The 23774-nt window shown below is 42.6% G+C and overlaps 2 protein-coding genes and 1 long non-coding RNA gene across 19 annotated transcripts in view; 1 reads left to right on the forward strand and 2 right to left on the reverse strand.

Moving 5' to 3' along the window:
- The window catches only part of WDFY3 (WD repeat and FYVE domain containing 3), a 187925-nt gene extending 178182 nt beyond the window's left edge, over nucleotides 1-9743 (reverse strand). For 10 of the 16 annotated variants that reach the window (XM_080589096.1, XM_080589094.1, XM_080589095.1 and 7 more), the window contains exon 1: nucleotides 9422-9743. The gene's annotated coding sequence lies outside the window, so the exon portion shown is untranslated. The remainder of the gene's footprint in view (nucleotides 1-9421) is intronic. The other 6 variants (XM_080589093.1, XM_080589092.1, XM_080589091.1 and 3 more) reach the window with 1 other exon arrangement.
- LOC308193955 lies at nucleotides 446-18703 on the forward strand. Its single transcript, XR_013950111.1, has 2 exons — nucleotides 446-4147; nucleotides 15295-18703. It is a non-coding gene; the product is annotated as an uncharacterized lncRNA (long non-coding RNA).
- Nucleotides 16673-23774, reverse strand: part of CDS1 (CDP-diacylglycerol synthase 1) — a 29220-nt gene continuing 22118 nt past the window's right edge. For both annotated transcript variants that reach the window (XM_080589115.1, XM_080589114.1), the window contains exons 11-13: nucleotides 22587-22706; nucleotides 20700-20803; nucleotides 16673-19529 (exon numbers count right to left, since the gene is read on the reverse strand). In XM_080589115.1, coding sequence (XP_080445241.1) covers nucleotides 19400-19529; nucleotides 20700-20803; nucleotides 22587-22706 — 354 coding nt within the window. In that variant the 3' untranslated portion in view covers nucleotides 16673-19399. The remainder of the gene's footprint in view (nucleotides 19530-20699; nucleotides 20804-22586; nucleotides 22707-23774) is intronic.

The raw sequence follows: 23774 nt of genomic DNA on the forward strand, positions 1-23774 counted from the left end.
ACCCCTTGGAAATAACAAGCCAAGTTAACCCTTTAGCTGAATTACCAAAATTCTATACAAAATAAAAGGATTCTTGGGGAGCTACGCAAAGGTTGATGTCACTGCTTAAGGATGTTTCAAAACTTTTTCCATGTTTCGAAACTTCTTCCAATTTAATTTCTAGCCACAGGTTATTTACAGCCATTGCATACACATTTGTTCCTATAAAATTAAGTTTTTATTAAAAATGGAGCCAGGTCCTCCTATTACTAACGCAGCATTGGAAGAACTTGGAGTTGCTTTCTGTCAACGCCATCAGAATTGCTTGTGGATACGTAGACAAAGTCTGGATCTTTTAGATGCATACATAGCTTTCTGTAGAGAAGCAGTAATTTCTTTGACAGTCCCCTGTCCGTGAACAAGTCACAGAACTTGAAGCTTTTCTAATATTATTAGCCACGTCATATAAAGATAGTTTTAGACAACAATGAAAAATCTTGTCAGTGCCTATGGCAGCCTTGTTAACTGCAAACTGCACTGTCAATCTCCCTTCAAGTTGCAGTCTTGAAAGAGCATTTCCTTTCAAACAGAAGTTATTTTCTGTATGTTTTCAGTCTCCAAGTAGAAAAAAAAGTTATCACCTTTGATAGGTGATCCAGAGGTATGCCTCGGTATCTGAGCTTTTGATTATTGCACCAGTAGATGATCATTTTATGTAGTAGATAGCTAGGTGGCTAAGGGAATCCATGTGAAAGGTGAGTAGAGTGCATACAGGATTCATGAGAAGGCTTAAGTCCACTGTACAGGATCCACATCTCTACTTAAACACTCTTCCCACTTTCTCGATATATAGACTCCTAAAAATACCAAGTTTAAATGTAGATAGTATCCATTGTCTAGAAAGGTGAAATTTTAATACATATCAGCTACAGTCACCAGTATATTTGTGTGATCTCAAGAACAACAAAACACTGTGCTATTTGTAAACACAGATTTCTTGGTACCTTTCAAATGGCTCTGTTTGATATCCTCTGGGCCCTGCTTCCAAAATTCCATGGGATTTCATTACGATCCCAATTAGTTTCCCTGAACATTCTAGCTACCAGTATGCAATCATCTCTCAGAGTACTCATACAACCTCCATTGCAGGGCTGGGTAACAGATTTAATGATAAATCATATGTGGAAACTGCAACACAAATTAACTTTTCATTAAGTTATGCAGACTGATAATTATGTTAACATACAGGCAGACATTGTTGATGGATATGTTCCTTTAAATATGCAAAAATGATATCTTCAGTTGCAAGAGGAAGCAAGTCACTCTTGGCTTGATACAGTTTCATCATTCTGACAAACAGGTCAACTCGCTTTTGGTAAAAAGTTTTTTGTAAGTGAAATCAATATTTACCCAGCACTTCTTGAAGAAACCACACACAATTACATGTCTTAGTGGCACGCATAACTGTCCCCAGATCAGTGCTTGGGTCCCAGCTTCCTAATGCTTATTCTTTATATTTTCTATACAAAAACACCACCTAAAACAGTTAGTTCTTTTCTAAACACCTGATCACAACTGTCCTATGTAAAATGTAAGGGTTTGAAAATAAACACATGATCTCAGTCACAAAGTTTACAATACTATACTCCAAAGCAGAGAAAAAACTAAGGCTTCATTCACTTGGCTGATCAAAACCATGCAACTCTGATGAGTGAGTGGGGTTTGAATGCTGCCTGGCCAGATGTACATGCACTCCTGATTTTATTCTGTAGCTAACACATGGCTTTTTTATTGCTAATTCGTAACGTTTCTGAAAATAAGACTTGTCTGGAAAGACAACATTTTCCATGCATTTTGTTTTAAAATCAAATGATCAAAAAGCACACAGTGGTTCCCATGTCAATCACCACATCTGTTTGCCTTTCTCCTCCTCTTCCATCATGCAATCCTTTCTTCCTCAAAAGACCATATAATTTTGTATATTATCAGTAGCAAGAAACTAACTGTAAAACTCTTCAGAATTTGAGGGACCTCTGACAGGAAAATAGTCCTGAGTTTTATTAGATGTTCCATGTCACTGCATGAACCAACCTTTTTCTCTCAAAAGATCAAATGAAATCTGAAAAACAGTTTCTTCCCACAAGCTCCTCCTGCTGGTGTTGCCTCATTTGAAGGGTAAGTCTTGACTCTCAACAAATGATCTTTCTCTCTTCATTTCCTCTTGCTCTCTCTCCAAAGCGAGGAAACCACAAGCCCCGCAACTTACTTAATTTCTGTTTTCAGGCACCAATTAGAAAGGCATGGCAATGTACTCTTGTCAAGTCATCAACAGGAAAAATTGCTGACTGTCAAAACCAAGATAAGAGCAATTCCTCTAAGATCTGTTTTGGTAACTGGGAAACGAAGTGGCCAACAGAGGTTAAAAACAAACCTCTCTTAGGTGCCTAATGGAAGTATTCAGAACACATGTCAAAGAGGTTACAGTTTCGAGGAGACACAGGAAGTAAAGGAGGTATAGGAGTATTATCTATAAGGAAAGTAATGATCATATCCAATTGCTTCTAAAGGTTACTGATGTGGACCTGTAAGGACAATGCTTCTGCTGTGCTATCGCCATGTCAGCTAAAGAAAGGTGCTGCAAGGAAATTATTTATTCCCCGCTAAAAAAACATCTTTTTAGGCAAAGAGGTCTGACCTGCTCAGCTCTTCTCATCAAAGCAGGAAAGATAAGAAGTAACATGTGCAGACACAGCTGTTGCAGTAATTATCCAACATTTTCACGAATCATTTTCACTCGGCAATAAGGACCACAGGGTAATGTGTTGGTCTTCAACTCCACTATCCAAACTAGCTAGTTATAGATGCTTATCTTCTAATTTCCTCTCACCTGGACATCACAGCTCTTTCTCAAACACCTGATTACAGGTTTAAGCATTGGTCCAATACCTTGAACCAGATTCTACTAGAAAAACAAGCACAAAGCAAAACTAAAGTAAATACTCAACTCACAGCAGAATTTATACTAAGGACCTAAGTCATGGTAGAATGTTAGTATTAGACTAACATGGGGAACATGAACAACGCAACTTTAAACTGGAAGCTTAATTCCCCCCCAGAGTCAGTATACTTGTAATTTACAGGTTTTGTCTTTCCCTCTGTGACTGTCTTAAAATAGAGGGAAAGACATAACAGAACTCAACTCATGTTGGCTCGCATACCTTGAAATACTGAGGAAGCAATCATATGCCACTGTCAATTTTCCAGCAGTCAAACAGCTTCTAAATTCAAGGCGAGATTTCAGTGTCGACAGGACCTTATGGTATAGTTGTACCTGATGTATGGAATTGTGTTTTGTGACCTGCCAATGCCATTCCATTTCCTTTTCTCTGCTGTACAAACCCCTGATCAAATTTACCTAAAATTGGAAGGTGACTCAATCTCTCCAGAAATAATGTTGATATTTTTTGCATGCGTTTAAGCACTGGCTTGCACTGTAACGCTCAACTCCTTACTGAGACACACAGGGATGATCTCTAGCATGTAGGAGTTTTCATCTCTGTTTGTAGGGGCTTACAGAGCAATTCACATTATTCGCACGTACCATATTTCCACCATCTGCAGTTTTCACATGGTTCCCAGATGTCCTGTTGCCACTAGCAGCCACACATAAAGCAGCCTTCAGAGCATGACTTTTTCACAGGCTCCAGGATGATGCCAGCGTGGCCACACTGTACCCTCAGCACACTGAAACATTGCCATCAACCCAGGCAGCACCTCAGCACCTTATCCGCACCAGCCATGATGTTAAATGGCTCATCTTGCTTAGACTGCACAAACCTACTTGGTTTCAGCTTCATAGTCAGAGCCCGCTTTTCTGTCTTCTCCCAGACCATTTCGCTTCTCTGACCTTGCCTGATAACCCTCCAGGTGTCTTCAGAGCAGCCTGCCCTGTCCACCTGGCAAGAGCAGCCATCTAATGCACTGCATCGGGGGAGCCTCTCCCCAGCCACCTGCTGGAGAGACCCAGGCTCATACAGGTGCCACAGGGTTCAGAGTGCCCTGCCACAACCACCACCACCTGTCTATCTCACAGACTTTTCTGCACAGGAACAGTGATTTGGAACAACAGACAGTGCATCTGAGAGTCTGGAAAAGGGCATTTTTTGAGGTAGGTTGCACAGGAAAGGATTGGATGGGAAGAGCTTGGTATTGTGAGGAACACATAGCTTTTTGGAAGGGGGAACGTTTTATAAGTTTAGAAAAAATTGAAGTGGCCTGAAGAGTGTCATTGCTGTGTTTGAATAGGTCAAACACCTATGGCAATGTTGTGGGTTTGTTCCTTGGGCCTAGCACAGTCAACTGATACACAGGAGCAGTACAAATCAGCATAACAGATCTCCAAGTTGTCTGTTTTGTACAACCACATTCATTTGCTGTTCCATCTCTCATGCACCTTCCCTAAATACACCAACAGCTATTTTTAGCTTGATCTACAGCAAAAATAGCCAGTTGAGAAAGTAGTTCTGCCCAAATTTGCAGAATATTTACATGCTCTTGTGAAAAACCTGTGAGAACTGAATAGATTACTTGAATTTCAAGTTGTTGCACCTAGACGAGTCATACATTTGAAATGTACTTGGCATGGTAAACAGCTAATTCTGGCAATGTATCATCTTTCCCTCGTTTCCTTTTTTTGGGTTGTGAATCTAGCTAATTTAAGTATTGTACTCTCATGTCTTGAATAGAGTGTTAGCTGGCTTCTTCAGAAGGATTTGGGTGTTGTTTCATCCCCTAATAGTTAAGCGTTTTTCTGAGAACAGACTCTGTGGACCTTATACGCCAACAAAGCACCACAGAGTTGCTTCAAGGTCAGGGTTTAATCTTTTAAGACAGCACAGCAGACTAGGGCCAAGCATGCTGTCCAGCTTGCTGCTTTCTTTCTGGGACTTTGCTTTTTTCCTTCCACTGGCTGTAATATAGGAAATGCAGCCTTTCCCGAATAGGCTTCTGAGAAGCTCAGACAAGTGCACATGGGTTTTCCCCCTTCCCATCTGGCCTTCTGTAGCCTCCAATTACACAAGCAGGGAGGCTGCCGTCCTCTGGTGGCTCTGGAGGGCCTCCCTCCTTGCAAGCATCTGTCCTTAGCCCCGCTCCCCCAGAGGAGAACAGCCCTGATGCCAGGAGAGGCTGCTGCAGGGCGGGCCTCAGGTGCACATGTCTCTTGGGGGCCACCAGGTGCATGCACTCTGCAAAACCATCCCCTGGGCTGCTTCAGAGCAGCTCCAACCCCTGAGCACCACCTCCAGAAACTAACATCCAGAAAGAAATTGTAAGATAAAACCATCCTCTTGCTACAGGCTTCCATTTTGAGGCTTTTTTATAATGCCCTTTGAACCACGATAAGTATTTCTTCACTGTTTCACAACTGAACAGGCAGATCCTGCATTAGGGCTGCATGTTACAGACAGTTTTCTAGAGGGGACCTGACCACAAATAAGAGGAGGTCATGGATGTCTGCTCTGAAGCAGCAAGTAGCTGCTTCTGGAGGTAGCTGCACAACCGAACTCCATCCACTCCTTCCTTCTGGTCTCTGAAGGAAAGGCCCTATTCTAAAGGCAGCAGGAGCAGGCAGAACAGGCAGACAAACAGAAGTAGGTTTAATTTCAATTATCAAAATGTGTCCAATTTGCTAACCCAGGCAATAATTCTCTCTTAAAATATTGTATTCAGCTGTTACTGTCTCATGATCTAGGTTGAAGTGTCATTTCTCAGTTTTCTTTACCTTGCTGAGAAGCTTAGAAACAGGGATTTTTGCAACAGTATGTGTTTTTAAATTTAATTAAAAAAAAGCTATCCTCACAAGCTATATGTAAAAGGCATATGAGTATAAAATAATCCGTATATTAATTGTTAGATAGACATGAAAGACACCAATACACCTGATTTATAATGCATTTTTCTAAAAAAGAGAAAATAATTACTGGAACAGGAATGTGAGAATCAGGATCAAGCAATAGAAAAGTTGCACAGCATTTATAAAAATTAGTGGCTATATTAACCCTTAGAAAAGCAATAGTTTAGGCAGTCTCCACTCAAAGTATATTAGAACCACAGTTCAAGTGAACAGTATTAATAACCCAACTGTACTGTCACCTAGGTCAAGTTTAATTAAGAAGCCTTCATTCAAACAGTATTATCATATCCCTGATAAATGCAAGTTAAAAATCTCTGAACATTTAATAGCAGCCTGTTCCCAGGAGTTTCAGTGTTAGCTCAAGTTAATTATGTTTAAACTATTTCTCTTTTGGTGTACTGATGTGATGTTCATCATCTGACACCAAAGAACAAGAGCAAACCACAACTTGATGCTGCTTCCAGTGAAGCCTACCACACCATTGCAATGTAATGACTTAGCCTGCCTGTGTTAAGGACTACATGGTTAAAGAAATATAGCTCAATTATACTGGCTTCCTACCTCTTAAAACTTGCTTTCCTTAGGCTTTCAACGTCTGCACATTCCAGATACCTTCATCTGGCAATGGAGGAAAACAAAGTCACTGCAGCTTCCCTCTGGTTTTGCTCATGGCTAGTCACACTTACAATCCCAGTGACTGCAAGTCCTTAAACCTGAGAACGTAGCAAAAACTTAGTTTTGCTGTTTTTCACCCCTGATGCTGGTGATTCATGATCACTGTTTGCTGGAGCTTGCTACTAGTGTAACAGTGACAAGTTAATGGCAGTAGCAATTTTTTTTGTATTTTTCTTTTCCTCATTGTCACAATGGAACTTAGTGCAGACTGGGCCTACAGTCAGCAGTTACACTTGGGCACCAGAGCTACAACAGAGCATCATCTCTTACCCAGTGAAGGCTTCAAGCATAGGAGTAAGTGTATACATTCAAAGTAATTTCTGGCTACAGCACAGTTAAAAACAGCTAATTCTTAAGTGAGACAATTAGAAAAAACATAACATTTCTTGGCCAATATTCCTTTTTCATTTTTTAGTTGTAATTGGACCTTCCGAAGAGAGAAAGGGCAGGAGTGGTAAAGAATGGACAAGATTGCTCTCAGTTAAATCTCTCGTAAAAGGAAGCTTTCAAAATTTTTAGCCTAGGAGAATTCAAATTATCAGGCAGCTGGGACCTCTTCCACATGCTAGAGGTATACAGATGCTCCAGCCACAAAACCCAACCAAATCAAACAAGCACAAACTAGAAGAATTTGTCTGAAATTAGTGTTATTGTGCCATTGTGAATAAATCATCCTTGTGTTAAAAACATGCCAAATATCTATACTAATTCAAACACAGACATGAGGTCCACAAAAGGACCTTGTCTGATTCTGACAAATGCTTTGCTCTGAACTTTTGTGCTATGAGTCGCTACAGACCATAAATAAAAAAGCATTTAAAGCTTTATCCTAGAGATTTACAGTTTTTAATTTGGTGGCTATAGGCAATTCCATCTGCATCAACAGGTAGTTGTGTTGGACAGCTATATGCAAGTCTCTGCTGAAAGACGCTCATAAGCAGCAGCATGGGACTACAAGCTATTTTTTGCCTGTTCTTTCTGTCTCTGTTTAAAAGCCATAAGGGGGCGGGATTATATTCAGTCTACATTAGATGAGTTTAGTATGATAGCCTTGACACTGACAAGTTGTTTACAAGAACATAGGAGACCAGTAACAGGTTCATTTCCAGCCAAAGCACTGGAGGGAATCATCCTCATTTTAAAGTGAGGTCAAATATGCTGACACCTACAGCCTAGCACTCGTGTCGGTGCCACGCTGGCAGAGGTAGGGTTATCTACCACTACTTTCTTGCATTAGCAATGATATTCTGGTTTTATGACTAGAGCAGAGACTTGTGTCCCAGCCAGCTACATTCTTAGGCTTGAGAGCTCCTACTCAGAGTCAGACTCCTGGCTTCTTTTACACAAACCAGTTGTGTTTGTCTTGGGATGTGAAATGTCTATAAACGTATACTTCTGTAATGTCAAGTTACACTGGCTGCATAGTGACTAGATTTTGTCAGGTCACGACAAAGCAGGGGAAGGGCAAGTTTACTTTCTGCTCTTTAAAGTACATTTGCTATTAGAAGAGGTTAGGATAGATGCAAGCTGAAGGAAATGCTTCCCCCTCACCTCCATTCCCTTCAGCAAACTGCCTTCCTATTTTTGCTTAAAGCTGAAATTAGCTAGTTTGAAACTTTTTCAGAAATGCATCTTTGCAGGGAGAAGGAGAGTCATTCACCCTTGGGAAAAGTTGTACAAGAATCACTCTGTAGATCATTTGGAGCCCATACAGTAAAACTTTTTTTCCTATTTGCTGTGTGTATTTAGCCTATAAGTTCTATTACTTGTATGGTGGCAATTCAGCCACTTTGCTCAACTATCAAGATATAAAAACACTTAAAAGAAAAGCCATCAAGATCAACTGAAGGCTTGGAGATCTACTTGATGTTTTAAATTAAGCCTGATTAAGTTAACGTGCAAGCTCAAGTTAGCAGCCTGTGTTGCATGTTTGAAAAGCCAGGTTCTCAAAGTATCTTCCCAGTTGCTTTTTCTCAGATAAGCAGAAAGGTTGACAGGGCTTTAAATGCATAAATTCAGATCTGTGTTCTCCAGGATTCCCACTTGGCCTTGAACTAACCCCAAAGGTTTTTGAGAAGGTAAATGCCTACAGACCTTCACATTAAAGCTCCCCAGCATCATCAGCTTCTGTGTCTGGGAATACTCAACACCTGGGTTCCCCCAGCAGCCCGAGGATCAGCCTTCAGCTCTGCCCTCATCCCAGACACATCAAACATGCCTACCAGGCCTTGCACATCCTCTCCTCTGGAGGTCCTGGGCACACAGGTTCTGCTGCACGCTCTGCTGATGCCAGCTTTCCCCAGAAGCGAGGAGGAAAACCTGTTTGCTTTGGGGAGGGACTCCCTACACAGAAACGGCACTGGGAGCTGAGACTGACACCCAGACCTTTGGAGTGGAATGCCTTGGCTTGTGGACTAATTAGATGTCCAATTTCCTTCTCCCTCCATCTCTGACCAGAGGATTTCTGCTACAAACAGCCCCTGTGGAAGATGACGAGGGCCTCGCTCCCAACACAGTACAGAAGCAGCCTGTCCAACAGTAAGGAGACCTGCTGCTCTAACCCCTGTGTGCCAGAGTGAAAAGGAAGTGATAGCTGCATTGCTGCCCTTCTCCCATGACTTAAGAAAATAATGATCCTTGCTTGGCTCTAAACAGACAGGAGTCTTCTCTCTCATCATCAGCGGGTACCACAACAGATTTGTAAGTTGAAGTGGCAAAACCCACTGTATTCTGTCCCATGGTAAAGAGTCTAGAAATGTAGGGCATCTCTAAAATGAGAACAGTTAGCTGGAACTGCCTTAGCCAGCTCCCCTTTCTCAAGCACCTAGTTCCTACATGTATTTTGGAAATTACCTGATGGTAATCCTGGCATTCCCGAAGATATTCTGCTCTCAAGGGGCTTCTCCCCAGTGAAAGTTAGAGTCCACCAAAGCACAACTTCATCTGGAAGAAGCTGTCCTTTCCGGCTATCATCCACGTCACTGCTTGATGGTCCTCAACAAGGTATCCCACCACCATTCAGCCACCCTTGCACGGGAAGGTTGCTCTTAGGGAGCAAGCAGCGGAGGAGCCACAGCCCCACATCAGCTCCTACAGAGGTACTGTGCTGCAGCCCAGCAAGCCTCACAGGCACAGGTGGGGGCCCTCCAGCCCAGGTGGCCTACAGCTCTGCTTAGGGCAGTGTCCTTGAGCAGCCTCTTTTTATCTGCTCTGATTTCCTGAGCTTGATTGCAGTGCAACAGCTTTCCAGGTGGTTCTGGTTTGGAAAAAAAAAAGTAAAATAAAAAGCTTATAGGGAAACTGCATAAACAGTGGTTCAAAGAAGAGAAGATTGAGAGTTACAAAGGCACATACCCTACACCATCAATCCAAGTTTTTTTTCCCTCTCTATCTCTGCTCTAGCATCTGGTTTCAAGACATTGATTGTTATAAAAGAAATTTATATAATTATATAATTTATATAATGTTTGCAGATTTTCCACGTCAGGTCTTGAAATAAAAGTTACAGCATATATTTGATCCAGCAGCAAGTTTATAAAGCATTTCTTTTGAAGGGAGACTGTTGAACACACTCCTGGAAGTACACTCGATTAATCTGAGACCTTTATTTATTTATTTATTTATTTATTTATTTATTTATTTATTTATTTATTTATTTATTTATTTATTTATTTATTTTTAAGCTCCAAATGCCACCATCCCCAGTGTTTTGACAATCCGGCAGCTCCCAAAGCTTTTCCCCTCCCCAGCCGTTGTTGCTCACAGGTGAGGTCCTCCACATCACGGCCCATCCCGGGCACCAGCTGCTGCCCACACAGGGGGAGCAGAAGTGCCTGCTGACCTCACACGTGCCAACAGGCCCGAGGCGGAGCACCTCCCTGCCAGAAGCTTTGCCCTAGGTGCTTACTTGACTTCATTTGCATGTCTTCTCTCCAGGAAACAACTGTTCAAGTCCAATTTCAAATCCAATTCAAATCCAGTTTTGAAAACAGCTTCACTCAAATATAAATCACTAAAAGAAATGCTCAGTAAAGCTTCTCAGTGCTACAGGGCTTGTAAATAAGCCACCACAAGCACACAGAGAAGCCTAATTAGGCTTGTCCACAAGGAACAGTGTGCCCCACGTGTCATGGGCACAAACCCAACACTCTGAAGGGCTTTTTTGGAGGAAATAGATGATATTTTCCTGACCAAAAAAAAAAAAAAAGGCTAGGAATTGTGTGCCCTTACTGCTCTCCCTCCCCAGACCTGGGCTCCCCAGCCTGGTGAGCAGACGCATGCAGGTGCCCTGTGTTCACTAGGGCTGTATTCAGGCATGACAAAGAAATAAGGGAAGCGTTAGCACTCGTGTCTGAGCACCAGACAAAAACATGATTTCTGCAGGATTTACCACAGAGTTTACACCACAGGCTGATGTTTGTGGAGAACAGGGATAGCTAAATGGGTGATTCCCCTCAGGCCATCCCTTGTTGCCATTCTTTTTGCCTCTTTCCTTGCATGTACTTGTGAGCAAGTACAAAAAGTCACAGTTAAAAAAAAAAAAATAAGAACATCTGTGTGAAACTTGTTCTGCCCAGTTCTTTGGATCAAAAGCATGCCACACAATGAGCAGGTCATGCACAGCACTGATAGCAGACGTTGGCCTAGGGTCCTTCTGCTGGCAGTCAGCGTCTCAGGCACATACCATGGAGGAGAAGGGGGTGAGGACGAGAGAGTGAAGTAGTGACAGAAATGTCAGTCCTGTGATACCTGCTAATGCACAGATTGTCAGTGTCACCTCTTTTCACATCAGGGAAGAAGATCATAATGCTCAAAACTGATGAGTGGCTTTTACTGGACTACTTTGTGTCACCGAGTAAGAGTTTCTAGAAATCTGCATGATTTTCTCGTACCTTGTTTTCTTGAGTTTTTCCTGAAGCCCCAAAGAAAATGAGAGCCCAAACTCAGAGAAAGAAAATGATAACATGAAGTTCTGTTGCAGACTGGTTCAATCTTACCGCCTCTCTATTTTTAAGCCCCCCACCCCTCACATACATTGGGTCTATCATAGTCTAAGACAGCCTGAGGGAAGAGGCTGTAACTGTCTTCAGCACAGATCAGCGGGCAGCTTCACCATCTTGCTAAGGCCACCCTGAGGCACAGAGTCCCAGTCCTTGGAGTTCCCAGTCCTCAACATGGATTTTCCATGCTATACCGTGACACTGAACAGCTTCTTGTTTTTTGGCTACTGACACTTCAGGTGGCCTCAGTGCAATAAAGCACCGTTTTGGCTACTCTGTTTGCACTACCTCTGCTGCTAGCAGCATGACTTGTGCCATACCTGTGACAAGGCGGCTGCTGGCTGGGCAGTGAGGCGTGCCACACAAGACGCAGGTCCCTCCTGCTGTGCCATTTGCAAGGGAACTGGTGGGAGCACGAGGCTCCTCTCGCATACTGCCTGCCCACCCGCAGCTGCCACTCTGCATCGGCTTTCATGTTCGAGGCTAGCTGAGGGTTTGCTCAAGCTGTGACTTACTGTTGCACTGACATGGCATTCCTGTCCTAATTACAACCCTGCTCATCTCATACCCTCCTCTTTGTAATAGCCCTTTACAAAACTCTTACTTCAGTTCCCACTGTCAAGCCCGCGGGCAGGCTCTTATGACCTTATCAGGCTCTCTGACAAGCTTCTCTAGACTTCAGCTTTAAATCTTCCTCACATCATCCTAATTCCCTGTAAAGAACACATTCTGCATGTCTCTTGTAGTATTGTGCTTCAAAGCAGACTGGACACCCCAAACAAGTTGAGTAAAGCAGAAGGCTTATTTTGTGCACCCTGCATATTCTACTCCTGCAGCTAGAAAGCAGACATTCTGCTACAGCTGTCATTTTCTTAAACAAACAAGAAAAAAAGCAAAAAGCAGTACCGCTACAAATACTACCCCCAGCTAACTTGCAATGCCACTGTACCTCAGGAAAAGAGCAAGAGACATGGTTACAGGCCACCTACATCCTGCTTTAGTGTGGCTCCCTGTCCTAAAGAACCTTTCCAACTTTTCAGGTTGCTCCCCTCCACTGTGCATGTGTCATTTGCATGGTTGGTGATCTGCTCATCTTCACCATCACATTGTAAACAAGCACACTCAACTGTGTGGTCTCCCCAAGTCCCTGGTAAGTGCACCTGACCACAGATATTTTCCTCACTGGAAACTTCTTGCCTTGGAAGACTGAAGCAAGATCTGCAAATGATCTGCTGGGGCATTACACAGGTGAGGTCTGGGAGCAGCTCAGTGGGCTACCCAGCAGCACATTGCCTTACAAATAACAAGGGATTGCTAATGGCACACGTGGGCCTGCTGAGAATGCTGTGCAGAGCCCAAACATGATTCTGGGTCCAGCTGCTCTGCATAGATACTGCCTAAAATGCTTACAGAAGAAGAAAAAAATATATTTCTTTTGATGGGATGGTTTGTTTTGTTAAAACAGACAAACAAGCAACAGTTAATAAAAGAGCTGTACATATATTGCAGACAGAGTGGTGGCCACAAAGTTGTGCAGATAGGGCCACAAGGCAGAATTGCTTGGAAGCGACAGACATTTATTTAACCTGCCCCTGCTGTGGATGTTTGAGTCTTATGAACTGAGCCTAAAAATGAGGACCAGTTAGACAGGGGAAGGAAGGTAAGCGATAAAGATGGCTGTACTTACGCTGACCAAGGATTCAGCTGTCGTGTGCCCAATAGTGGCTGTAGCCAGACAGCAACAGAAGCATATGACCAGAGCAGGTATGTAAGGAACGCTGAGTGCTCGTCTAGCCTTCCATAGCTTTCAGCTCATCCTCAGCCATGTGGATGTGACAAATTGTCTATGTGGCTCAGATTGCAACTTTGTAGGTGAGGTAAACTAAAGCTTCTAGTTCAAGCTGTGCAGGGGTATGATGGCCTGAATGATGCTGCATAAAGAAAAGGTAGTACACAATTAGGCACTGATTAAATGCAGATATGCTGCATTTCATCTTGATTTTCATCTTCAAAACAAATATGAGATGACTGAGCAGAGCCTTGCCTTCATCTTAGTCACTGGCAGTAAGAGAGGACCTTGCCTACAATTTTTTAACAGAATTTTCTTCTGACTTTATAGTCAGGCTCTGAAACATGTTTCAGTGAAGCTGGACACAGCATGGTACAGAGTCTGATGGCAATTGCTTCTCAGTATGTGGCGCTATCATATATTTGCTGGGTATGACAGTTTGTCACACCAGAAATGAGGTTAAAGTGCATGAAGTCACACACACCCTTCAAATACAAACAAGCCCCAGCGATTAGCCATAGTTAGGTGGTTAATAAAAGCCATGGTTGGGCAATTAGAGCTCTCACTGTGTTTTCTTTAAAGGTGTGCTCAACGCTTGCCAGATATCACAAGTATTTAATTTCCTGTGATCAAAGAGCAGAGTCCTAACAGCAGAAATGAAAAATGTGCCCTCTTATTCTAAGAGCTGCAGGTGGGATTAGTTCAAAACAGGGTCACTTCTGAGTGGTGGCCTGGCTGCTTTCCCTGACAGCAGTGACCACTGAAGTCAGCAAACTGCTGCTGCAAACCCACATCTCTCCCTTGTGCCCCTTAGGAGGGGAAAAGCGAACAAGTGGACAAATGTGAGAGATGGTGGTGGCAGCTGTGGACCTTGACAGTGAGGTCTGGGCCCCCTGCTCTTGCCCCTGAGGGGCTGGGTACCCAGCCTCAGGCTGCCTTGCCTGCTTTGAGAACCAGGGTGGAGGAGAAGGGTGCGGGAGCAGCTGTGCCTATGCTGGCAGTGGCATCCTGCGAGTCTCGCAGCTGGATTGAGTGTGGCCAGGCTCCCGCAGGAGTTCTGGGCTGCTTGAGTCTTGGTGCTAGGACAACTGCACAGCGAAGAGCTGCAAGTTGGTAAGATAAAACCAAGTCACAAGTGTTGTTGTTGTTGGTTTTTCTCCCTTCAGATGACTGCAGAACATTATGTGTAAGCAAATGGCTGGTACTTAAACTGGGCTGATGTTTCACAGTTTTATTTCCCTATGGGAGTATGTTGCCTTTTCCTATTCCCTTGCAAGGGCTATGTCTGTTCTTGTCAAAGCCCTAAATAAACTCTAATATTAGGAGATTTTTCTCACCTGTTCCTTTAGAGAACAAGATGTGTTGCAGAACTTTGCCTAACAAGTACCAGTATTCAGAATGCAGGGTGCAATCTGGGCGGCGAACAGATCGCAGTTCCTGTGGTGTTCAGCAGCATGCCTCTGTGGCTGTCACCAGCATTGCAGCCTGCTTCTGGAATCCTGTCGGCTACAGGACTATATCTAAGTTCATACAGTTTGAAATGGCTACAACATGGAATTGAATTTCCATTTTATAACTGAGAAAAAGCAACTGTACCTTAACTTTTTGCAGGTTCTTGTTTAATCTGGATAAAGAGACTGTGTGAAATAAGGCTTATTGTTGTGTTAGGACAACAGAGGTCAAAATGAAAACAGACAAAAAAACAATTCCTTCTGCCAGAAATGCACAAAAAAGGATTACCTGTTCTGTCAGGCTGTTTTGCTGTGCTGCTGTCCCTGCAAGCAGCTCCTCTCATCTGCCTCCATGTACCACAATTTCAAGTGTCCATTTAGCATCTTGAACCTTGTCCTCTCAAGGAGCAGGCCAGCACTGAGTACTGTTTTGGTGGAACTCACCTGGTGCCTCAGGCAGAACTGATTTCAGTTCATCTCTTCCAGGACATGGCTAATCCTCGTGGGGCCCTTCTAACTCAGGGTATTCTATGACTCAAAAACCTGTACTGATCAGCTTGGACATCATTGTGAGCCAAGTCAGCTTTGTTCTGTGAGTGCACACACACTTTCTTGAAAGGTTTCTGTCTGTCAAAGGTAAAAATTTCATTTTTTTTTCTGTGCAAGTAACAGACAAGAACAACATTCAGACAGTGGGGGGGAGGGGGAGGGATGCTTCCAGGGACCACCTGAAGTGGAGGCAGGACAGATTAAAGCCAAAGAGGGGCTGGATCAAGCTCAGACTGCGGATGGAAACAGAGCTGAGCCCCTCTGAACTGAAGCCCCTGTCGTCCCCTCCATGTGGGAGAAGGCACTCACGGACACATGGTGAGTCTGCAGGTGAAAGGCCTTGGATCCAGGACTGAAAAAGGCAGCAACAAGACAACAGAATGACAGCCACCAGCTGCCATCTCCTCATCCTCACACACTGTGCAAGCTCAGCAGCATGTTCCAGCCACACAGGGAGTAACACGTGGGAAGGGGGATTCAAAACAGGACAATTTCACAAGCGCTGCCACCCAAGAAACTGCAACACTGTTTGTATTTGCCAAATCAGAATGTTGCAGAGTGGACAGAGCTGTCCGAGTCCTCCCTGGAAATGATCTGTAGTCCTGCTGCTGCTGCACCCTCCCTTCTCTCCCATTTATTTTCAGGAGCTGGGAGCAGAGCCAGGAAGGCATGGTGGCTGCCCAGAGCAGCCTTGCCCAGTGACGTGGTGCTGGAGCACAGACTGGAAGATGTCACACACTGTGCTCGGGCCAGCACAGCTTGCCCATCGAGTAGCACGTGGCCCATCCCTGCTGTGTCTTTTCTCCAGCTGAGGCAGTGGCCTCTCCTAGTGCTTGGAAACTGCAGGGAGAGGGACCAAGGGAGCCAGTATCGGTCCTCGTTGCCTGTGGCAGCCTCTTCCAGCATCTCACTAGTCGCCTTCAGAGACCAAAGGCAGCAATGTTTCCTACGTTGAGGAAAGTGAGCCTAGAGGGCAGTGGCAGCATCATGTTCCCCTTTTGTCAGGTACAGCTCACCACAGTAGCCAGGCAGGAGCGTGCCTTGCGTGCCACATGCTTGGGAGGAAAGGACGCTGCATTAAACTGGATACCTGTGGGAAGAGACGGCAAGTTGGCATGTGCTTGGGCAAGAGGTGCATCATAGAAAGTGCCTGCAGTAACTGCCTAGGACAGCCCCAAGTCTTGAAGACAAATAAATAGGAAATTGTTTGCTGCCTTCATTGTTGAGAATGCAACTGCAAGGAAGAATACGTTTTTGTTAAGAGATTGCTACCTGCTCTGCGTAGAAACCAATGAAACAATACAACATGAGAGGATTTGTATTCCAGTTTTATTTTTACAATGCCTGCTTCAATGAAAGATTCAACAAACTAAAACAGACATTATATGCTCAAAACATTTACAATATTTACAAATATATATTTTTTTGCTCAATGGGTAATTACAGCAACTTGTAACAGAAGTACAAGAGAAAAGAATCACTGGTGCAAAAGTTAAACTGTCCTGTTGCTCACATTGTAGTGCTTGGACCAGCAAAAGTAACAACTGGGATAAACATGTTTCGTAGCAAGCAAATGTAGTTATCACTTCACAGTGACAGTTCCTGCTGAGTTGTATTTACAAAGCCTAAGCCAGCAGAATGCTATTATTCTTTCTACAAAAAGCGATGAATGAGTTCAGAAGTGATCCCTTCTTCATTTTAATATTGAACAGCAGAATTGTTGTGTTGTACCTTCTACTGTGCAAAAAGATAGCTTTCAAATGGTCTGTTGTAATAAATGCTCAAATCAATTTAGCTTCCTTATTATACATGCTATAAAATTACACTAGAAAGTTCAAGTTTTAGAAACAACAAATACCTTTCAATATATATTCTCTCTGTTTTTTTATTTTACTATTTAAACACAGGATAAAGATATACCGGCTCCAATAAAGCTGTGCTTTTTTCATAAGCAACTCCGAGAGCCCCGTGCACAACCAAAGTCTCATTGACAAGTTTATTTTCAAGGTATGCTACTTGGGTCATCCTCACTGATGCACACACCCTTTATCTCTCCCTTCCTTTTCAAGCACCTTTCCACATGTCATTCTTCCTGGCTGTGCCATCTTTTAACCTCCGGCTGTGCTTCCCTTCTGGTGGAAGGTACAAAATGCAGTCCCTACCAATTAACAGCCCGAGTGACTTGGCCACTGATGGACAAGCAGATAACAACATTTTTAAGAGCTGACCTGTTTCAGAGTGTTCCTTCAACACAGTCCTGCTGCCTCCAGGTCAGCCGTAGGAAGTGCCATAAAAAAAATTACTTCTGTCAGATACCTGACATCAGCAGGGATTACTCTAGAGCCAGATTTCCATTTCATAGCCATGTGCAGGAGTGCTTCTCCACACACGTGCTGTACACATGGTACTGTGGCCTAAGTGCAAAACAGAGCGTGCGATGGATTCATATGCATTGTATTCAACAGAACCAGTCTCAAAATTACAGATAGAGCCTATCATGAATCCTAGTTATTTTCTCCATGATTTTATTCTCAGGTACCACCAACCATTAAAATTTTTCACCTTTAATATATATTTACATACACACATCTATTAATGCTATATATATATATACACACACACACATACAGACACATGTAGCGTTAGTATGTTCACTGCATTAGAAACTTATTTACAGTTGGTTGAAAAATTATATTGAATCAAATTACAGTATACCAAAACCAAATTGGCATTTGTGCTTTTTGTTTATAAAGGAATCATTTTCATTGTCTCAAAAAAAATAATTTGCATTAAGACTTATCATGTGATAAAATAAGTTAGGAAACAACTAGGACTGGGAAGTGCAGAGTATCAGCTTTCCTCATCTGTCCCATCAAGTCTACAGAATAACTGCTTCCTTTAAAAATTCTCCATTCAAATTCCTATGGTGTTGCCCAGGCTTGCTTGAAGATTCTTGGTAAATAGTAACATGCAAAAGAATAACCATGCATCCTGTCTTGCACCATGCACATACATGAGAAAAAAGTTTCTGTCTTCACTCAGTAACATATTAATAAAACAGGACTTCAAAGTGCTTTTAAAAGAGAGAAAAAAATCCCCATTCTACACAGTAGTAAAGAGGCACAAGGAGTAAGGCTTGAAACTATGTCTTCAGACACAGACCATCCTCTGGAAACCAAGATCTTAAACTCCAGATTCATCTCACTCTGTTTAAATGGTTAAAGAATACCATTGTTCGGTAATTGTTAGTCCTGGATGTACACACTTGTTTATAATCCATAACATTCATTAAAAAAAAAAAAAAAGCAGCTCTGCAGCCCAATCAGCTCAGCTGTACTTCAGTAAAGATACTTCCCTTTTGAAAGGATGAAACAGTTTCATACGAAAGCTGATTAGTTAAAAACACAGTTAAGTTTAACCTTCCTAGTGACTTAGTAAATACAGGAAGCCTCATAGTGCAGTCTGTAAGGACTGTTTTGAACAGGCAAATGTGTATTTTCTGGCCAATTGTGACTTCAGCACCTGGCTAGATAAATGATCGACTGCCAGCCTCACCTATGTTTTCACTTCAGCAACCACTTAACACTAAAAAAGTATTGCTAAAGCATACAAAATTAAAGAAGTCATCAGAAACAACCAGTGAATTTAAAATTGTCAATAACATTTGCTGGATATATAGCTTATTTTGAGTGTGGTCTTGCTGTTCTCATCCAGGACAATTTAAAACGGAAGGTTAGCTTTTTAAAATACAAATCTTCTCGGGCTGGGTGCTGAGGAAGGCCTGCTACCATCCACTGCAGGAAATAAAATACATAACATATGTACTGTTACTTTGCAAGCTGTTTAATTATTTTAGGAGTAACAGATCTTCCGTTTCCTCACAGAAAGTCACAGCATTCATGTTCCTTTCAGGAAAGAAGCATTCACCTCTTCCAGACCATGAAGTATTCTTCCTTCAGGTACCACCTTTGTGCACATTTATAGTGCTTTTCCACAGACAGCTTCTAAACAGAGTTTTCACATTGTGCTTCATTTTGACAGACTATCCTCTCAAAGATGGCTGCAGGATCCCTTTTTCAACAAGATGAGATTTCAGGGTGTTATACACATTTAGTTGTTGCTCTGGCTGAAGGACCAACAGCTGCTTCAGTAGTTTGCTGGGATTTGGACCTCTGTCAATGAAAAGTTTTTCTGATGAGCAGCAGCTCTAAAGAAGCTTTTAGACAGCCTTCCATTTTCCCCCTGCTGCACAAGCAATGCCTTCCTGTTTTTTGGGGGGATACTAAAGTATGGATTTTTTCTGCTCTAACCATCCCCTCAGGATGCGTGGCCAAACATCACCGGGAAAGCACTCTCCTTAGCCGAATACGAACAAAAAGAGAAAAGCATTGCTTGTATGTTCTGTCAGATGGGGATATTAAGAAGGTTTATGACAAAGAAGATTGACTGATTTATTCTTTCTTACTGTACTCACATTCTTCATCAAAAGATCTTTTTTAGTTTAATATCCATTGCTAGATAAGCTGTATACTACCAACTAAAAGGAAAATGGTCCAAGTCAGGAAAGAAACCCAATTAAACTATACTCCTCTAAATGACAGGAACCCATCAGCCCCATTTTCAGCCACTTATTTACAGTGTACTTCTACAATGGACCAAACATGAGGCAAAGAACCTGTAACTTAGTTATCTCATGATTATTTACTCAAATGTATTTACAAAACTAAGGGCATGTATGAGTTTGGCTACCTCCAGTCCCTTACCTTGATTACCCTTTCCCTGGGAACTAAAACGATTGCAATACAATTGTCATTCCCACAATTTCTTCTTGAAAGCTGGTGTGAGATGATGAGCAATGTTTTTAATAAGTCATCTACTCTTTTTACCCACAGTAAAAAGATAGCCTCTCCAAGAGAAGACCTCCAGTACATCCACTGAGAAATACTGAAGCTTGTGGGAAAAACTGCATCCTCAATATAGAGGCTCTTCAGGAAGCAAAAAACAGTAAGCAGATGTTACAGCAAACAACCCTCCTGCCAGAACCCCATCCTGATACCACCCTATCAGTAAATTCCAGCAGAACTTGTACAAGGCTGCAACACAAAAACTTGTTGGTACTTGGGTTACACAGTTAACACCCTGGGCATAGCTTGAACATTACACTAATCTTACACGTGCACACAAATGTGCATTCTTAATGGTTCTGTATTTGAAGTCATTGCATAGAACAGATTTAGGAACAAACTCTGCTATTATAATGGTGCAGAACACAACTCAGACTGCAACACAGCAGTACTGCTCTTATCCAAGTGTATGTATTTTGATTTTCAAAAATCCAATACCTTATGAAACTGGTGATGTAGACGTGAACAAAAGTGGCCATCAAATACTGACAATCAAAGCGATCCATTATGCCACCATGCCCAGGGATTGTGTCTGCAAAATCCTTTTGGGTGTGAAGGACAGGGAGAAAAAAAATCATGTTAACCGATTCAGATGAAACACACTCATCAAGCGTCACTTCACAGCAGTGTTTTAAGGCCATAATTAAGCTATGGTTTTACTGCATTGAGCATAAAGTTAGAAAGAGCCTCCTTGCTAAAGAAGATTTTAACTGCAAAGGTTTGTCAAGGGATGAGACAAAAAAAAAAAAAGGAAGCAAGATGGAGCATTCAAGTCTACACGTACTTGATTCCATTTTGAGGCAACCATCTCAAGTTAATGGTTGTCGTTTCTTGCCTCTTCAGGGTCTGATTCTCCTCTTTAAGGCTTTTCTTGCACTGTCTACTGGCAGCTGGTACTGAAGCACTTACTTCCAAGGAGTATCTACTTGCTTCCAGCCAAGTGGTAACTTGAGAACTCTTTCCACTGTCTCCCACTGGCTTCACAAGTTGTGCGGCCCATTCACCTGCTAGTTTTGTCACTGGCTTCTTGGTAACGTTAATTACAAGCCATGATGCGCACAAGCAATATAAATACATTGAACATGATCACAAAGCCTTGTCATTAATAAATCACTTGTTTAAAAAATAATAATAATACTTGGATGAAAACAATAGTCAGTACACCAGCTTTGTGTTACCCGACCTTGTCTGCACAACGGCTTTATTATTAGGCAAGTGCCCTCACACACCCTCGGTGACATTCTTGCTCACTTCTGGACCTTTGTCAGGTGAGCTGGCTGCCAGCAATAGATACAAGCCCTGTACTTGTGCTGCTCCAGCAGGCACGGACTGCATGCACGCGCCGCCTTTAATAACAATAAACACAATATCCCTGTCCCTGTGATGGCCCTTTGGCTGCAGTGTGTTGTACTGAAACTGCTGCTTTTCAGAAGTATCATTTTGCCCCAAAAAAGCCCTTCTTCACACCAATGTTCCCTTGCTGCTGTGGCTAACAGGCATGACAGAGCGCAAGGCTGTAGCCAGCGAACTGCCGGACAAGCTGCTTGGACCAACGTAAGGAAAAGGATCAAGTACAAACACATGTATGGGAGTTCAGCACAAACAGAGGTTTATTTGTATGCTTCTGTGCAAAGCACATGCCAAAACCAGTGGACACAGGGAACAAGAGCAACAAGCAACAAGTTAAGAATTACAGCAGTCCTACCAAGACATAAAGGAGGTCAGGAGAAAATTTGGGGCTGCCCTCTTCCCATACTCCAGCTGCACTTAATGCCAGCCAGGGACACTACTGCCACAAGCGACAGCGCACACCTTGCAATAAACAGAGGTTAGCACATCACATCAATTGCCAGTACACGTTCTTGTACAAGGCAGCGCTGCATTGGCAAAAAGCAGCCTGACACTCATGCCCAGGTGAGCCTGACATGTCAGCATCTGCATACAGCACAGACTCTGTTGGTAAAACACAGCCAGCCATAATTTGAAGGGCAAACTGCTGTCAGCAATTATCTACAGGTTGCCACACGTGTCAAGTGTAATTATCTCACATCTTGTTCATCCCGATCACTTTAGCAGCATGACTGAGAAGAGTAATTATCAACCACAATGCAAAAATAAAATAAAAAAGAAACGGGAACAATATACCTATATCTGATAAAACAAAGTGCTGCTACTGATGCTAAAAAACAGCTCAAAGATCTTCCTAGAAAGACTACGTACTGCACTCAATAAATGAAAAAAACAAACAAAAACAACCAACAGAACAAGCACTCTCATTCAAAGAGACAACCAAAACACAGCCAGCTTACAGAAGTGATGACGCACCTTGATTTTGAAAGCTCTTTTAAATCCACTGGCGAAGAATCCTCCAAATGGTCCAATTAGGGATGCAAATGTTGACAGGGCAATGCTGTGCATCTGGAATGGGTACATATTCACCGTTTCCTACGTGAAAAATAATAAGCAAGATATTTCATTATGTTTCATTCTAGGCATGTTTCAGCTCAAGTATTTGACAATTGGGCTGGTACAGAGTAAATTTCCACAAAGCTTCACCCTTTCCTAATACAAAATAATACTTTTCAGCCAAGCCCTTAGTTAATCATAAGGAATGTTATCTTCCCCAGCCTAATCTTCCCCAACTCTGCTTTTCCAGCTCCATTTCCTATAAAGAAAGGAGCTTTCCACTAACCCAACGATATTTCTGAAGACCAGGTGACCCAGTGCTCCCCAGGCACTGGTCGCTGTCATGCCATTCAACTGTCACAGTTGCTCCTTTCAAGTGCTCTCACGAGACAGACAGGAATTTTGCTCAGGTCTGCAATACTAGCACCGTGCGTACATAGGGCAATAATGGGAGATAAAAGTTTAACCTCTGTTAATGTTTTTGTTTTACATTTAACTATCTATTGTCCCCCTCATTCCGTCCACAGACTTGAAATTTCTTTTGATCTATTACAGTTTTTAGGGATAAGAGACTGAATTACCAGGAAGGAGAACAGGTACTCATTACCAAAGATGATAATCTAGGTAAGCATTTATTTTATTTTACTTTATTTTGCAATTTCGTTTTGGGCCCTTTCAAGTCAATGGCACAGGCTGCAACCTTGAGCACACCTCACCTGGCAATTCTCAATATACACCGCCTGGAGCTGAAAATCCCTGAACCTTACGTTTCCAATCTGCATTACGAGCAACACTGACTACCTTCTGGAATGATTTTGACTTCCTGTAAGTATTGCTAAAACCAATTCTATTCTCAAAAGGCCTCTTAGAGATTAGCAATACTACTCGCAAAGTGCAGACTCGCATCTGCTTTAGGGGTTAATTGACATCTCCCTACCAGACTATTGCAGAGCTGACTGTTCCCTTCTCTTCCCTTACCAAAATGTATAATGAAACTGAATGACAGAATCGTCTAGGTTGGAAGAGACCTCCAAGATCACCGAGTCCAACCTCTGACCTAACACTAACAAGTCCTCCACTAAACCATATCACTAAGCTCTACATCTA

Source organism: Anser brachyrhynchus (genome assembly GCF_964034855.1).
Source record: "Anser brachyrhynchus genome assembly, chromosome: 4".
NCBI classification, from domain to species: Eukaryota; Metazoa; Chordata; class Aves; order Anseriformes; family Anatidae; genus Anser; species Anser brachyrhynchus.